This window comes from Schistocerca gregaria, chromosome 5 (assembly GCF_023897955.1).
Source record: "Schistocerca gregaria isolate iqSchGreg1 chromosome 5, iqSchGreg1.2, whole genome shotgun sequence".
Taxonomy (NCBI): Eukaryota; Metazoa; Arthropoda; class Insecta; order Orthoptera; family Acrididae; genus Schistocerca; species Schistocerca gregaria.
In genome coordinates this window covers 51,572,582-51,590,755 of record NC_064924.1, presented here as the reverse complement: position 1 = coordinate 51,590,755, position 18,174 = coordinate 51,572,582, and the positions used below count along the sequence as shown (strand labels likewise).

Here is an 18,174-nt window from a genome sequence, read left to right as displayed (position 1 = left end):
TTTTGATGCTATTATTAGCGTCGTCTTCAGAATTAAACTAACTATTCTAAAACGTAATAGATATATATGGGGCTAATCGTACCTGAGTGAACTTTTTTTACGTTACAAAATGTACCTCTGTTTAAAGCAGATAAATATGTAACTTCATCTTATTATTACTAGTGCTTACGTTATGCCTGAATCAGCTTCATTACAATTTCATGCATCTAATTTTGAATCTACATTAGCCTAGTTGTTTCTGCGGCTACTAGATGGCGCTCGTAGCAATACCATGTTTACTTGTCCACACTTTCTAACGTGGGCACCTCAGTTTTGTTGCAACCCTTGTTCATGCAGGTTCGAGCAGCCCTTAGCGGCTCGCCATCTTAACTTATTTACAACTATTCATGACGTCGCATACCCGGCTTAGATTTTTTAAAATGTGACTTGTAAGTACTGCATCTTTTTCCAGTCAGTACACACTTTAATTTATTAATGTCTCATATACCTATTATGTTTTAGAACAGTTAGTTTAATTCTGAAGACGACGCTCATAGTAGCGTCGAAACCTGGTCAATTTTGACTTAGTATTTGTGACCCAAGGCTTATTTGTTCTAATATAAAAACATTGACATTCATTGATTAAAATTTCATTCCATTTGGAACTGATGTCAGTCATCAACAAGATGAGGTTGATACCCGTGGGCATGAATACAGCCTTGTATGCGTTTTGGCATGGAAGCAAGCAGACTCTCAATAACATCTTGAGGAATTTCTGGCCTTGCCTGAAACGCATAATGTGCCATTCATGGAGTCTGCTGACTGGAGGCTGATAAATATCTTTCCATCTCATCCCAGACACACTCTGTGGGTGGCAAAGCAGGGGATCAGGCAGTCGACGGTCTGTACACTCCTCAAGGCGTTAACGGTGTGAACTTGTTTGGGGTATTGCATTATCCTGGTGGCATATTCAATTTGATAGCCTAGTCATGAAGGCTGTACCGACAGGGTTTACCATTCTTGTCGCATAGTGGCCAGAATTAAGCCTGCCTTCTGCAATTAATAACAGATTTTTGTTGCGATATATCTCCCGTCAAAGTGATTCCAGGAGATCGGGAGGTATAGGTCTTGAAAATCGCTGCCTCGAGTGACCTCTCCACCAGGTCCCCAGAAACGCGTTGGCATGTATCTGACTGTCACAGACAGAAGCGAGATTCATAGCTCAACACCATAGAATGACACGCATTGTCGCAGTAGACTCTGGAACTACACGATGCAAGTCTCTGCTGCCTGTGGTGTGTTGTCAGCGCTAAACGACCTGAGGAGTAATCTGTTGCTGTGGGTTCGTTGTAGCACTCTGGCGGTAACGTTACATTGCATGATGTAGTCTTTGTGGATGGACCCATGCCTACTCATCCTGCTAACCTGTTGTTCTGGGTCGATACCGTCACCACTCGCTCTTTAGACATTACGTACAGACGACTGTCTGTGTGACCTGTCGGTATGATACAGCCATGTCTCTCATTTCAATGATTAGAGAGCTTTCTCAGAGTCATGCTGCGTTGCAATCTCCATCTTAAAAGCTTCAGTAATGCTGTCAAGACGAAGCATCGTGAGCAAATCTGCCCCAGGGGCTGTTCTTGTTATACAGCAATGTCCAACATCATTCTGCACAGGACGCAATCACAAATGCTGCTTGTTTGGCGTATATTTTGCCTCATATCCTCCCCTCTTTAATAACCTCTGGGATCGAAACCGATACTTTGAAAACAAAAGAAAAGATTAGGAAATATACAGGACGGTGAGAAACAGTCTGAAAAGTTTGTAAGGATGTTTCAGGGTAGGTTGTGCTGAGGAATAATTGTCAAGAAAAAAGTTCGGTACGTTGCACCGCTTCAGAGTTAATTAGCACTGAAATTAACCAGTCAGACCGTTGCGCGAGCCAATTCAAGTGGCCCAATGGATACAAAAAATGGCTCTGAGCACTATGGGACTTAACTGCTAAGATCATCAGTCCACTAGACCTTAGAACTAATTAAACCTTTCTAATCTAAGGACATCACACACATCCATGCCCGAGACAGGATTCGAACCTGAACCGTAGCGGTCGCGCGGTTCCAGACTGTAGCGCCTAAAACCGCTCGGCCACTCCGGCCGGCCAATGGATACAATTATTGTCAGTTGTTCTCATAGCATAGAGTTGATAGTGCATGAGACTGGTCAGGTATTGGCTCGGGTTCGAGCCTGTTTTTGTATCGCCCTTTTGTACCGCTGTCTTGTTCGCTTTTAAGAAACCAAACGAAGCACACGTTTGGCGGCACCGTCTCTGGCGGATCGCTTGAATTTGCATGCACAACGACCTGATTGGCTGACTACTATGTTAATATACTCCGAACAAGCACAAAGTATCGAATTTAACAATTATTTCTCAGCACAACCTACTCTGCAACATAGCTTTACAGACTGTTGCCGATCGTCCTGTAGATGGGCTCACGAGATTTCCTCTTTAATGTAGAGCCCCGGGCTACTTTTCTAAGGCTAGAGGAAGAGGCCATGTTGGATCTGTCTGAAATTAATGAAACTCAACATGAACTGAAACAGTAACTCACGATCTGTGACAAACGATGAACACACGAGAGATGCATTGGAGCCACTAAGAAGGCATGGAACCTTTTGCGACCTTGAGTGGTACAGATGGCAACACAACACCATCACCAAAGCAATGTTTATGAATTCCAGAGATCTGTAAGGGGCGCTCAAAAAGAAACAAGCCGGAGGCATATTTATAGAAACCAGTACCTGTACGTTAGAAGTATTGACCCTGGCTGTTGAGACACTTGTCTCATTGTAACAAGGCGGTGAATGTCTGTCTCATAAAATGCCAGAGGCTGCGATGTTAACCAGTACCACACGTACATCTGGACGTCGGCGTCCGAAGTGAATCGTTCGCCCCTCAGAGCCTTTTTAAGGGGACCAAAAATGGCATAATCACAGGGAGAGAGGTCCGGAATGTATGGGGGATGGCCGAGAACCTCCCATTTGAATTTCTGCTGGAGTGCCCCAACCGTGTTGGCCGTATGAGGCTTTGAATTGTCATGAAGCAGAAGGATCCCACCGATCACATGATGATTTTTATTTAATCGCTTGCCGAAAGGTGGTCCCGTGCTGCAGGAAGCGAATCAGAAGTGGGCCATCTTGGTCAACGAAGAACGTCAGCGTAGGGGCAAACGATTCACTTCGGATGATAATGTCCAGCTGTACATGCGGAACCAGTTAAATTCGCAGGCCTGGAAATTTTATGAGACAGCCATTAACCGCCTTGTGTCACATTGGGACAAGTGTCTCAACAGTCAGGATTCATAATTCTAAAATACAGGTACTGGTTTCTGCAATATTGCCTCAAGCTCGGTATTTGTTGTTGTTGTTGTTGTTGTGGTCTTCAGTCCTGAGACTGGTTTGATGCACCTCTCCATGATACTCTATCCTGTGAAAACTTCTTCATCTCCCAGTACCTACTGCTCCCTACATCCTTCTGAATCTGCTTAGTGTATTCATCTCTTGGTCTCCCTCTACGATTTTTACCCTCCACGCTGCTCTCCAATACTAAACTGGTGATCCCTTGATGCCTCAGAACATGTCCTACCAACCCATCCCTTCTTCTAGTCAAGTTGTGCCACAAATTCCTCTTCTGCCCAGTCCTATTCAATACCTCCTCATTAGTTATGTGATCTACCCATCTAATCTTCAGCATTCTTCTGTAGCACCACATTTCGAAAGCTTCTATTCTTTTCTTGTCCAAACTATTTATCGTACATGTGTCACTTCCGTACATGGCTACACTCCATACAAATACTTTCAGAAATGACTTCCTGACACTATACTCGATGTTAACAAATTTCTCTTCTTCAGAAACGCTTTCCTTGCCATCGCCAGTGTACATTTTATATCCTCTCCACTTCGACCATCATCAGTTATTTTGCTCTCAAATAGCAAAACTCCTTTACAACTTTAAGTGTCTCATTTCCTAATCTAATTCCCTGAGCATCACCCGACTTAATTCGACTACATTCCATTATCCTCGTTTTGCTTTCGTTGATGTTCATCTTATACCCTCCTTTCAAGACACTGTCCATTCCGTTCAACTGCTCTTCCAAGTCCTTTCCTGTCTCTGACAGAATTACAATGTCATCGGCGAACCTCAAAGTTTTTACTTCTTCTCCACGAATTTTAATACCTACTCCGAATTTTTCTTTTATTTTCTTTACTGCTTGCTCAATATACAGATTGAATAACATCGGGGAGAGGCTAGAACCCTGTCTCACTCCCTTCCCAACCACTGCTTCCCTTTCATGTCCCTCCACTCTTACAACTGCCATCTGGTTTCTGTACAAATTGTAAATAGCCTTTCGCTCCATGTATTTTACCCCTGCTACCTTCAGGATTTGAAAGAGAGTATTCCAATCAACATTGTCATAAGCTTTCTTAAGTCTACAAATGCTAGATACGTAAGTTTACCTGTCCTTAATCTACACTCCTGGAAATTGAAATAAGAACACCGTGAATTCATTGTCCCAGGAAGGGGAAACTTTATTGACACATTCCTGGGGTCAGATACATCACATGATCACACTGACAGAACCACAGGCACATAGACACAGGCAACAGAGCATGCACAATGTCGGCACTAGTACAATGTATATCCACCTTTCGCAGCAATGCAGGCTGCTATTCTCCCATGGAGACGATCGTAGAGATGCTGGATGTAGTCCTGTGGAACGGCTTGCCATGCCATTTCCACCTGGCGCCTCAGTTGGACCAGCGTTCGTGCTGGACGTGCAGACCGCGTGAGACGACGCTTCATCCAGTCCCAAACATGCTCAATGGGGGACAGATCCGAAGATCTTGCTGGCCAGGGTAGTTGACTTACACCTTCTAGAGCACGTTGGGTGGCACGGGATACATGCGGACGTGCATTGTCCTGTTGAAACAGCAAGTTCCCTTGCCGGTCTAGGAATGGTAGAACGATGGCTTCGATGACGGTTTGGATGTACCGTGCACTATTCAGTGTCCCCTCGACGATCACCAGAGGTGTACGGCCAGTGTAGGAGATCGCTCCCCACACCATGATGCCGGGTGTTGGCCCTGTGTGCCTCGGTCGTATGCAGTCCTGATTGTGGCGCTCACCGGCACGGCGCCAAACACGCATACGACTATCATTGGCACCAAGGCAGAAGCGACTCTCATCGCTGAAGACGACACGTCTCCATTCGTCCCTCCATTCACGCCTGTCGCGACACCACTGGAGGCGGGCTGCACGATGTTGGGGCGTGAGCGGAAGACGGCCTAACGGTGTGCGCGACCGTAGTCCAGCTTCATGGAAACGGTTGCGAATGGTCCTCGCCGATACCCCAGGAGCAACAGTGTCCCTAATTTGCTGGGAAGTGGCGGTGCGGTCCCCTACGGCACTGCGTAGGATCCTACGGTCTTGGCGTGCATCCGTGCGTCGCTGCGGTCCGGTCCCAGGTCGACGGGCACGTGCACCTTCCGCCGACCACTGGCGACAACATCGATGTACTGTGGAGACCTCACGCCCCACGTGTTGAGCAATTCGGCGGTACATCCACCCGGCCTCCCGCATGCCCACTATACGCCCTCGCTCAAAGTCCGTCAACTGCACATACGGTTCACGTCCACGTTGTCGCGGCATGCTATCAGTGTTAAAGACTGCGATGGAGCTCCGTATGCCACGGCAAACTGGCTGACACTGACGGCGGCGGTGCACAAATGCTGCGCAGCTAGCGCCATTCGACGGCCAACACCGCGGTTCCTGGTGTGTCCGCTGTGCCGTGCGTGTGATCATTGCTTGTACAGCCCTCTCGCAGTGTCTGGAGCAAGTATGGTGGGTCTGACACACCGGCGTCAATGTGTTCTTTTTTCCATTTCCAGGAGTGTATCTTCTAAGATATGTTGTGGAGTCAAAAAAAATTTTTTTTTAACGCCACTTATATTTGCCGCTTGAGTGTGACATGTTTGAAGTGTCATGGCAGTTCTCTTACCGGTCGGAATATAAATACGCCTGTCTGCAAGAGAGCTGAGGGGCATCACCGAGTGCCCCTCTCCCATGGGGCAGCGTCAAAACTGTCTGAGAGCAAAGGTGCCAATTCACTGGCCGATGAGCCGGCCAACCTCGCCTCTAGTCGCCCCCCCCCCCCTCTCCCCCTCCGTCTGCTGACTCTCCCCTTTCCCCCTCCCTCCCCGCTCCCCCATTGTGCGGGTCACCGACACATATGACTGACTCCATGGTGGACCCTACCGGCACACAGTCGCATGACAATTTTCACAATGGAGCGGAGTGTGGGATGGCAGTTAGAGGTCGGGACTAGCTTATACGAGCTGTGCGCTGGTGGAGCCGACGTACCCGGACCGTGAGCCCGACTACTGTAGAGTCGTGTACCACAAAGGGTGTCGGGAAAGGCCAGATCGGCAGGGGTGGCCGATCGCCTGATCTGCCTGCGAATGGGTGGCCTTACGTACCTGGCCTCATCGATGACGTCCGGGTCGGTCCCGAGACAGGTGTAGTCGGTGATGTAGGTGTAGGGCGGCTGCAGCACAGAGCAGTTGACGTCGGGCTGGCAGGCGGTGAAGAAGTGGGGCCGCAGGCGGCCGACCACCAGCTTGGCCGAGTCGACCAGCAGCTGCTGCGCGCCGGCGCCCCACAGGAAGGCCAGCGCGGCCGCAGAGGCTCGCGACACCCAGCGGGGGACCGCCGCGCGCCCTGAGCACAGCGACACAGTCACGCCCCCGCCGCCCCCGCCGCCGCCGCCGCTGCGGGGCCGCGCGCCCCACACCACGCGCTCCGTGACCACCACCTGCGGAAGCACGGGGCACTTCTTAAGTAACAGAACCCAGCACGTTGTCCTCGATGGTGAGTGTTCATCGGAGGTGAGGCTATCATCTAGAGTGTCCCAGGGAAGTGTGGTAGGTCCGCTGTTGTTTTCTATCTACATAAATGATCTTTTGGATTCGGTGGGTAGCAATGTGCGGATATTTGCTGATGATGCTGTGGTGTACGGGAAGGTGTCGTGGTTGAGTGACTGTTGGAGGATTCAGGATGACTTGGACAGGATTTGTGATTGGTGTAAAGAATGGCAGTTAACTCTAAATACAGATAAATGTGAATTAATGCAGATGAATAGGAAAAAGAATCTTGTTATGTTTGAATACTCCATTAGTAGTGTAGTGCTTGACACAGTCAGGTAGATTAAATGGTTCAAATGGCTCTGAGCACTATGGGACTTAACATCTGTGGTCATCAGTCCCCTGGAACTTAGAACTACTTAAACCTAACTAATCTAAAGATATCACACACATCCATGCCCGAGGCAGGATTCGAACCTGCGACCGTAGCAGTCGCGCGGTTCCGGACTGAGCACCTAGAACCGCTAGACCACCGCGGCCGGCAGGTAGATTAAATATTTGGGCGTAACATTGCAGAGCGATATGAAGTGGGACAAGCATGTAATGGCAGTTATGGGGAAGGCGGATAGTCGTCTTCGTTTCATTGGTAGAATTTTGGGAAGATGTGGTTAATCTGTAAAGGAGACCGCTTATAAAACACTAATACGACCTATTCTTGAGTACTACTCGAGCGTTTGGGATCCCTATCAGGTCGGATTGATGGAGGACATAGAAGCAATTCAGAGGCGGACTCCTAAATTTGTTACTGGTATGGTTGATCATCACGGGAGTGTTCCGGAAATGCTTCAGGAACTCGGGTGGGAGTCTCTGGAGGAAAGGAGGCGTTCTTTTCGTGAATCGCAACTGAGGAAATTACGAGAACCAGCATTTGAGGCTGACTGTAGTACAATTTTACTGCCGCCAACTTACATTTCGCCGAAAGACCACAAAGTTAAGAGAGATTAGGGCTCGTATAGAGGCATATAGGCAGTCATTTTTCCCTCGTTCCGTTTGGGAGTGGAACAGGGAGAGAAGATGCTAGTTGTGGTACGAGGCACCCTCCGCCACGCTCCGTATGGTGGATTGCGGAGTATATATGTAGATGTAGATGCACGTCATCGTCACTCGTCAGTCACGTGGCACTACCTCACCGGGTCGTCACTCTACAATGTGACAAGGTCGTGGGGTACCGCCTAATGTCGTGGCGGGCTCCCTTTTGCTTTTATTTTTTTATTTTATTTGCGCATCAAGTTCCGTTGGAACAAATTGAGGAGCAAATCTCCGAGGTCAGGAAAGTGTCAGTACATGAAATTTCTGCGTAAAAGTAATAACAGATAAAAATAAAATGTTTATGAAGCTGAAGAAAGTCAAGCCGTAACTTTAAATAAACGCAATCAACAGTACAACAAGAATCAGCTTAATTTTTCAAGGAACTCCGCGACAGAATAGAAGGAGTGACCCATGAGCAAGCTCTTCAGTTTCGATTTGGAAGTCCGTGGATTACTGATAAGATTTTTGAATTCTAGTGGTAGCTTTGAAACGTCCCCTTTTGAAAAATTAAAAACGACTGTGCTGGTAAACTTCTACGTTATTTGATACGGAGACAGCTGAGTAAAACTGAAGGTACTCAGACACTTCTCTCTTTACTTATTCTGATCATCACTAAACTGACACACAATATTTTTAGCGCAACACAGTCTGACTTTCAATAATCCCTACAAAAGAAAGGCCCTGACTAACAATAACCTACGCCTTTCATGAATCACTTACTTCACAAAAATCTTCGTTACTCGAACTACTGCAATATAGCGAGCGCCAATACTGCCAGCTAAATAAAAGATTCTAACTACTGAATGCACTAACTACTGATAGGCACAGTTAGCAAATGAAACATTTTCATAGAGAACAAACAATGTATTTACCTTAATAATGTTCAAAGTCATCGTGTGTGCTTCTATCAATTCATGACCTCCAACTTTACAAATTTCCTTTTTTCGGCGGACACACGTCTAGGTCGTGCGTTCATAGTAACCTCTCAATACTCTGGCATCTCTCTCTCCACATCCATCACTGCTGGCGGCTCACCTCCAACTGCCCAAAGCTATACGTTGTTCACATCCAACTGCCCAACACTACAATAGCGAATATTCCAACAATGCCAACCAGTCACAGACTGCACACAGCACAGTCAATGATTTTCATACAGAACGAGAATGCTTCAAATGGCTCTGAGCACTATGGGACTCAACTGCTGTGGTCATCAGTCTCCTAGAACTTAGAACTACTTAAACCTAACTAACCCAAGGACATGACACACATCCATGCCCAAGGCAGGATTGGAACCTGCGACCGTAGCAGTCGCACGGTTCCGGACTGCGCGCCTAGAACCGCGAGACCAACGCGGCCGGCTCATACAGAGCGCTACGTTGCATTACCAACATTAAAACCTAAACAGCCTACTTACAGCTTACTGAAAATGGATGCAGCAGTTTACTGCACACCTTTCTGCACAAGAGTTAAGGGGAGGTTTACTATATTTTGATTCAGAGAAACGATTTTTTAAAAATTGCATTTTTGGATCCATAGAAGTGTTTAGAATCCACCCCTGCAACGATTTTCCCGAATACGGAACGGAAATGTTTGTTATTCGCGGTTGAACAAAAAAATGCACCTGCCTGAAATCGGCCTTCTTCCACACCAGTTTTTTTTCTTTCAGAGGACGAGTTATTGTACCGGTGCTTGGGAAGAAACACACAGAATTCAAGTGAATGTTTGAACGCGTGTTCTTGGAAGTTAGTCCCCAAGCAATTGTATTCTGGTGCGAAGACTGTGGAGATTGCGACTTTGCTGGTAGTGAGCAGCTTCAGCGAAGGATATTCAGCAATTCTGAAGATCATGACAACGATGGACGTCACCCTGGGACTCTATTCGACGCAGTTCGCCAAACATTCGGACGAACACCGGATTCAAGAGGTCGAAAACCCCTTGTCACCGGCCGTACGAGAGGTTCTGGAGCACCGCAGGATCGCTCACATCGAGCAGAACGCCCTCTATGAGGAAGAGGAAGGACTAATTTGTGAACCAGGAATAGCAGATTGAACGTAAGTTGCATAATATTGAATTTATATGTAGTCAAAACTGCAAACGCGTTTTTCTCGAAATGACTTTTTTTTTTTATCGTGCGATATGGTAAGTTCAAATATACTGAACCGATTAGCATGATTCTTTGTTTCCGACAAAGCTAACTTAATTGTCTAGGACTTGTACCACTTTTATGTCCGCCCCCGGTAGCTGAGTGGTCAGCGCGACAGACTGTCAATCCAAAGGGCCTGGGTTCGATTCCCGGCTGGGTCGGAGGTTTTCTCCGCTCAGGGACTGGGTGTTGTGTTGTCCTAATCATCATCATTTCATCCCCATCGACGCGCAAGTCGCCGAAGTGGCGTCAAATCGAAAGACTTGCTCCAGGCGAACGGTCTCCCCGAACGGGGGCCCTCGCCACACATTAAAAAAAAAAAAAAAAATAAATAAAAGTAAAACCACTTTTATTCCGATCCATCAACTGTTAATAACTTAAGCGAGGTACAACTCCTAAATAATCTTATACACTTCGCTAATGTCAACCCAATTTTGATTTCAGATGAGCCGGCTGACCTGTGACATACCGCGCATGGTGGTCTACATGGAAAGTTTGTTTCGTTCCGACGGCACTTCCGGATTTGCTCTTCGACATTTCCTGTCTACAAAATTCCAGTTTCTAGAGGAAATATCAATAAACATTTTGACCAAATTCGACGTTGATGTCTATAACACATCCTGAAAAGAAAATTCTCAAAGAACATGCTTTTTTGGGACCAAAGATAGTAAACCTCCGCTTAAGGAAGTCCGATCCAAATGCAATTTTGATTTCTGCCGAGTATTAACTGAGTGAAAGCTGCTTATTCTTGGGAATAAGCTAATATTGTTAACAAGAAATGACAGTAAGGAATATTACCCAGACTCGTGAACAGGGGTCGACAAGAGGATCGTGAACTTACATCACTTATTCCCCGAACCGTCCGATTCCGAGCCAAAAAAATCCTTTTAGAATGGGAATAGCTACTCCAAAATATAATACCATACGATTTAAGTGAATGAAAATATACAAAGTAGACTAATTTTCGTGTCGAACGATCACTTACTCCAGATACCGTTCGAGTAGTAAAAAATGGCAGCATTAAGTCTTTGTCCAAGATCCTGAACGTGGGCTTTCCACGACAGTTTACTATCTATCTGAACAGCTAGAAATCTGAACTGTTCAGTTTCACTAATCATATGCACATTCTGTGAAATTAAAACGTCAGGTTTTGTTGAATTGTGAGGTAGAAACTGTAAAAACTGAGTCTTACTGTGATTTAGCGATAGTTTATTTTCTACAAGCCATGAACTTACATCATGAACTGCACTATTTGAAACCGAGCCAATGCTCCTCACAACAGCCTTTACTACTAAGCTAGTGTCATCAGCGAAAAGAAATAGTTTTGAGTTGCCCATAATTCTAGAGGGCATATTATTTATATTAATAAGGAACAGGAGCGGCCCCAACACTGATCCCTGGGGCACCCCCCCCCTCTCCCCATTACACTGTATCCCACTCAGACCCCACATGACAACCATTCTCAACACTGTGAGTAATGACCTTTGGCTGTCTGTTGCTAAAGTAAGAGGTGAACCAATTGTGAGCTACTCCCCGTATTTCGTAATGGTGCATGGAGGTCTGTTGACAAGCGGGGTGCAGGCTAATTGAGAGCTACTTGACTGAGAAGCAACGGCACTGGACACGAAAACTAACAACGGCTGGGAGAGCAGTGTGGCGACCATGTGCTCCTCTGTTAGCGCACCCTGTGACGCCTAAGGGCTGAGAATGACACAGCGGCCGGTCGGTATCGCTGAGCCTTCAGGGCCTCTTCGGACGGTGCTTTTGTTTTTGTTTTTTGTTTTTGTTTTTGATGGCTATGTCCGATGTCTACGCGAACTTCCAGCAGGATAGCTGTCTGTGTTTCAACGCTAGACAAGAGCTACAATGGTTTGAGGAGCATGATAGTGAACTTATTTTAGTGTCTTGTCTACAAAATCTGGCTGATCTGATCTGGATAGAATACATCTGAGATGCTGCAAATCGCCAGATACGCTGCCACAAACCACCTGTCAGTAATGTGCGGGAATACCGTGGCCTGTGCATAGACATGTGGTGCCGCACACCACAGGAAACCTGCCAACGAGTTGTCGACACAATGGCACTCAGAATCGCTGTTATCCTGAGTTGCAAAGACGGACCAACACGTTATTAAGCAGTAAGTGACGATGTTTTGTGGTGTCTGACAACGGCTGCCTATATCGATAACTGTCCAACTGCAGCGCTACAGCAACGCCCAGGACCCGGGATAAATATGTACATTTGCCATTTATTTAATTACATTTTTAGTTCTTACTCTCTGTTACTGGTCAGATGTCATTTCAGCCACAGTACGACCTGTCAATTAGAATGCTAAGAAAATGTAACTAACCCACGAAGGAGGTAGCTAAAAGTCCGTCGTTCGACTGACTGCAGATCGATTCTACAGCCGCCAACGTACATTTTGCGTAAGAGCCGAGAAGACAAGAGAAGAGAAATTAGGGCTCTTATGGAGACAAAAAGAGTGGTCAGAAACAATCTGAAAAGCTTGTATGGGTGCTGCTGCGGACTTAGTAGTTACAAATAATTGTTTATAAAAAATATGGATACGTTGTGCCGTTTCTGAATTATTTTGCATTGAAGTTAGCCACTCAGGTCATTTTGCGCATCTGAACAAGGGATGATTCACTGTCGATCAGACGCCTGTGTTTTTCCGCATTTATGTATATGCAAGTGCTTCAATTTGCTCGCACAACGACCTCATTGGCTATCTTCAGTGCTGCAACGTATCGAAATTTTTATTAACAGTTATTTGTCAGCACAATCTCCCCCACAGCACCCTTTCATGCTTTTCAGACTGTTTCTGACCACCCTGCATAAACAGTTGTTTTTCGCTCACTCAGTTTGCAAATGGAACAGGAAAGGGACAGACCAGTAGTTGTACGTTTCGCCGTGAACAGTGTGGTGACTTGTGGACAATGTTAAGTAGATGTACAAAGGGCGTTCAGCAACTTTTGCACAGCCGTCTCTAATTTTTTTATTTTTTTGCAGGAGGAGAGTGAAATTTTTTGTTGACACACTGTACTTGGAACGTTTAGCTAGAAGTTGGTATATAAAAGCGTTGTATTTTAGTTGCAGGTGAGCCGTAATGGACCGTGAAGTAGATGTCAGGTTGGGACAACGGTCGGTGATGGAGTTCCTCTTCTAGACCGGCGATGACTCTGCCACATCGGTTCACAAGTAGTTGCTCCCTGTTTATGGGGAGGACTCAGTGGATCTCAGCAGTATCCAGCGGTGGTTTCAGAGGTTTAATGAAGGTGATTTCTCTCTACTGGACAATCCACGATCCGGTAGACCATCGACGGCAATGAATGATGTGAATGAGACCATTGATCAAATCATCCAAAATGACGGACGTGTGACGACACGACAGCTTGCTGAAATGACTCGTTTGTCATTGGGTGGTATGGTATTACTGGTACAGTCACTAGTGTACATAAAAATCTGTGCACGTTGTGTGCCCAGATTATTGACGAGAGAAATAAAAACGATAAGGAAGAATATGTGGGAGAGTCTTTACTAAAGAGTGGAAACATTGTTTTGATGGCTTCATTACCCAGGATGAAACATGGTAGTTTTTGTCCGATCCTGAAAGCAAAACCCAATCCATGGAGTGGCATCATCTGGGTTCCCTCGGAAGAAGAAACCAAGACTTTCGCGAACAGCAGGCCGAAAGGTGATGGCCTCTTTCTTCTGGGATCAGTGTGGTGTCATTTTGATTGATTTTTTGGAACCCGGCTCCACAATTAACTGGGACCGTTACTGTTTGTCACTGGACAAACTGCGACGTGTCATCAAGACCCACAGACCAGAGCTTCAGGGTCAGCTCATCAGACTACGCCAGGGCAATGCCAAATCCCATACAGCCCTTATGATGCAGGAGAAAATCAGGAAAATGGGTTGGAAAATTGTTCCTCATCCTCTCTACAGTCCTGACTTGGTTCCGTCTGACTTTTACCTCTTTGACCGTCTGAAGGCTCACGTGCGCGGTAAAACATTTGATAGTGAGAAAGACCTTATTTCCTGTGTCAAGCGATGGTGTAGAAGACAATCCCCAGAATTTTACCAAAGTGCATTTACATCATGGAAAGAACGTTGGGCCAGATGCGTCAGAACTGACGGAGGCTACATTGAGTAGGCTCAATGTATAGCTAAATGTTCCAAGTATGATCACACAAAATTTCATTCACCTCCTGCAAAAAATAAAAAAAATTAGAGACGACTGTGCAAAACTTTTTGAACGCCTTTTCTAGATTGTGAGTTCTTGTTCATCAGAGCGGCACCCTTACCAAGCAAGATAAATGGAAGAGATGCAGAAGATCCAAAGATGAGCAGCGTGCTTTGTTTCAGGTGCGAGTTCGTGACGAAGATCCTCATCCAAGTTCACTGGCAGACCTACAAGAAGGTTGGGGAGATTCACTGTCGAGTTGAGATGACATGCGAACCGAAAAGAGTCAAGCGACATAGTGTTGCCTCAGTGGCATACTTTACGAAATGATCATCAGGGTAGTAAATTAAAGTTCTGGGTTCTGGGCGTAGACAGACCACCGTGTCATCCCCTGCCAATGGCGGCGTTGGATGCGGAATGGAGGAACACGTGGTCAGCACACCGCTCCGCATGTCGTCATCGGGTTTCTTGACCCTGGTCGAGTGGCTCCTCAGCGGGCCTCGTGAGACTGAGTGAACCCCATACCAGTCCTTCGACCAAGGAAAGATCCCTCGCGGTGTTGGGAATCGTGGCTGCGGAGGCGGGAGATCATCACAGTGAAGTCAGAGAAATTCGAGATCCATTAGTGATCTGAAGAAGAAACGGGGTAAATGATAGTGATGTCCATCATAACTCTGCAACACAGCGCGAGATGGCTTATAAAGTACAACAATTAGACGGAGATTAAGTGGCGAGGACTGTGATTGTTATTTAATATTCATTCTTTTTTTTATTTGAGGAAAGAGATGTTAATGAAGAACCTGATGATATTAATCGTCGTCGTCGTGTTACGCACAGAGACTAGGCATATGACTCACACATGTTTACAGTTACTGTTCGTCGTTCCGTGGCCGAACTGCGCCTCTCCTTTTCGGGTTGTAGTTCAGGATTTTCTTTTGTAGTCTCTAACCACTCATACTATTCACATGTTGTTTCCACTTCCATCTGTATTCAGTTACTTCCTCATTAGTAGCATGCATGCTGAATTCGTTTCGAACGTCCTGTGGATTTCAAACGTCTCTGGATACGGAGCGCTGGCTCAGCTGAAGAAGGAAGGGAATGGTTAAGACTACTGGCCTCTTGAAGAAATCACCACGCATTTGTCTCAGCTGATTCGGAAAACTATGGAAACTGGATGTTCGAACGATGGCTGAACCCTACTCCTTTCGAATACGAATCAAACGCCTTAACCACTGAGACACTACTCTTGGTAACCATTAAAAGATGTCATTGCACACAAGCAACAAAAATGATACAGAAGGAGAAGAATCGAAAAATCAAGTTGTGCAACAATGTCTTGAGAAATATTACCGTAACATGAAGTGATCAGAGAATATGTATTATGTTTTACTACGTCGTGATCCCATTGTTATTGATACTTCTCAGGTTTTGTGGTAATGCTTCGTAGAAAAGTATTTTATTCTTCCGATGACTTTTCAAAGTTGATTTTACAAGAAGTGTATACGTTACACATCCGTTATCTCTGCGATGGCTCATTCAAAGTTTTCGCAACAGATTTCAAGCCGTCATAAAGGTGAATGGTGGGAATGCCGGACGCACCCCATATTAATGTGCACTAACAGGTGTCCACATACTTTTCAAATGGTTCAAATGGCTCTAGGCACTATGGGACTTATCATCTGTGGTCATCAGTCTCCTAGACTTAGAACTGCTGAAACCTAACTAACGTAAGGACATCACACACATCCATGCCCGAGGCACGATTCGAACCTGCGACCGAAGCCACATACTTTTGATCGTATGATGTACGCGGTGGTGCTGGTCTGAAGTTTGGAAACTAGGAGCATGGTATTGACGGACGTAGAGTTACCTGCGGGAGACGATGAGGCGGGGGGGGGGGGGGGGGGGGGGGGTAGGGAGAAGATTCGAGCCTGGATAGGTCATTCGGTGAGGGCCTTTCCCGCGAGGAAAGTTTCCGGGTTTGTGTCCCGGTGTGGTACTGTTTTAATCTGCCAGAGGGTTCCAAAATAGTCCAAATTCAGCTGTAGATCAAATTAAAGTTCTGGAACGTGTGTGAAGTCTACAATATCTACAGTAACGGGAGCCAGGGCATTAAAACCATCACTAGTACTCCACAAGGATTATATGGTGAAAACAATAGTAGTGTGTGAAACATTTTTGCATATTGCCATCAGTACACCACCAGAAACTCATACAGCACTCTGCACTGACAGCAAAGATTGCGGATATAATTCTTGAGCTGAGACTGATAAGAGTCAATTGTAGTCAACAGTCCACTGGTAGAGACTGTTCGTGGCCCCTTGTGGTACAGTGTGTCAGCTAGCAAGTGACACCGGTATTCATGCGGCGGCTTATCGTATTGAGGAGGAGGAGGGGGAAGGAACGAGATTCACTGTTTACGGAAAACGGGTTGGGCAATTCAGGAGATACGGGGATTGGCATAACTCTGATAAAATATCGCGCCGGAGTTGTGGTCCGCGAGGGCGACTGACTCTGTCAACGGAACGTTCTCAGTGCCCCTGCCTCTCTCGAACATGTGTATCATTATCGTTTGGCAGAATTGCGTGTAATTTGTCGGAAAGATGAACTGTTACGAATCAGTATGTCTCTGTGCAAAAGTACGGAACCGGACAGTACTTTGCAGGTTATTGTCCTAACAAACTAATGGTTTTGCGGTATTTTTAGTATGATATAATCTTTTACCTAACCTCTATCCTCTCTAGCAGGCGGTCCGCTATCGCTGGATTTGACAAACTTTTATTTCACTATTTAACATTGCGGCCAATCGGCCTTCCTGACATCACAGTCGTGGAGGTAGCTTAAGGAAGTGAAGTCCTGTACACCATCTGTCTGTGAAAACTTTGTTCTTTATCATATTTTAACGGTTTGTGATGTGTTACACTCTCCGAGGAGAAATCCGAAGGCCAGCCCAGGATCTGCCTAAAAAAACATGGCAAACTGAATGAAATGAAACTAGATGGTTTAACACTCTAGCTTAATTCGCTAAATATTCTAGAAAATTCACGCCTAACGTAACTAGGCAGATTTCATTGGATAGGCTGGATTGATTAGAGTTTATGGTTCTCTGGGAAGTTCTGGTGCGGGTTAACAGTAGTTATTTGATTCGAAATTTTCAAATGCTTCCGACAGAAGCACTAGTAGCACATTTTGTTACGCCACTGAAGTACATACAGCAAAATGTTCAAAACTTACGATATCATGAAAGCATGACTAGTCCTTGAATTATCAATTTGTGAACCAACGTGTGGTAGGAGGGTACATTAATAATACAAGAAGAGGAGGAAAAGTGCTCAGATTAAAAAGGCCATGAGGCAGGGATGCAGTGTTTCTTCCTTGTTGTTCAGCCTGTAAGTCGAAGAAGCATTGTTGGGAATCAAAGAAAGGTTAGGGAGCGAGATAGAGATTCAGGGTGAAAGAATATCAAGAATAAGATTAGGCGATGACAGTGCTACCTTTACTGAAACTGAAGTGAGAAATAATTACGGGACCTGTTCAAAAGAGCGAACAGTCTCCAGAGCAAAAAATGCGAACTTAGAGTAAAAGAAACAAACACGGAGACAATGAGAAATAGCAGAGATGATATTAATAATGAACGTATCAAAGCACCTTTTTCAGATTTCACCACGAACTCCTTCTCTACTTGCTCAGTGTACAGACTGAATAATATCTGTCTCAGTTCCTTCTCAACTGTTCCTACTCTTTCGCGTCCTCTGCTGAAAAAGTTCGTAACTTATTGCAATTTCTTCAGCTTTAGTCTGTATTTTTATATGTAATGAATTATGATCAGAGTCTACTTTTGCATCTGGAAATGTTCTGT

At 45.7% G+C, this 18,174-nt stretch overlaps 1 protein-coding gene across 1 annotated transcript in view; it reads right to left on the bottom strand.

Annotated features, from left to right (window-relative positions):
• The window catches only part of LOC126272584 (putative phosphatidate phosphatase), a 337,576-nt gene that overhangs the window by 123,491 nt on the left and 195,911 nt on the right, over positions 1–18,174 (bottom strand). The window contains exon 4 of the mRNA XM_049975510.1: positions 6,514–6,848. Coding sequence (XP_049831467.1) covers positions 6,514–6,848 — 335 coding nt within the window. The remainder of the gene's footprint in view (positions 1–6,513; positions 6,849–18,174) is intronic.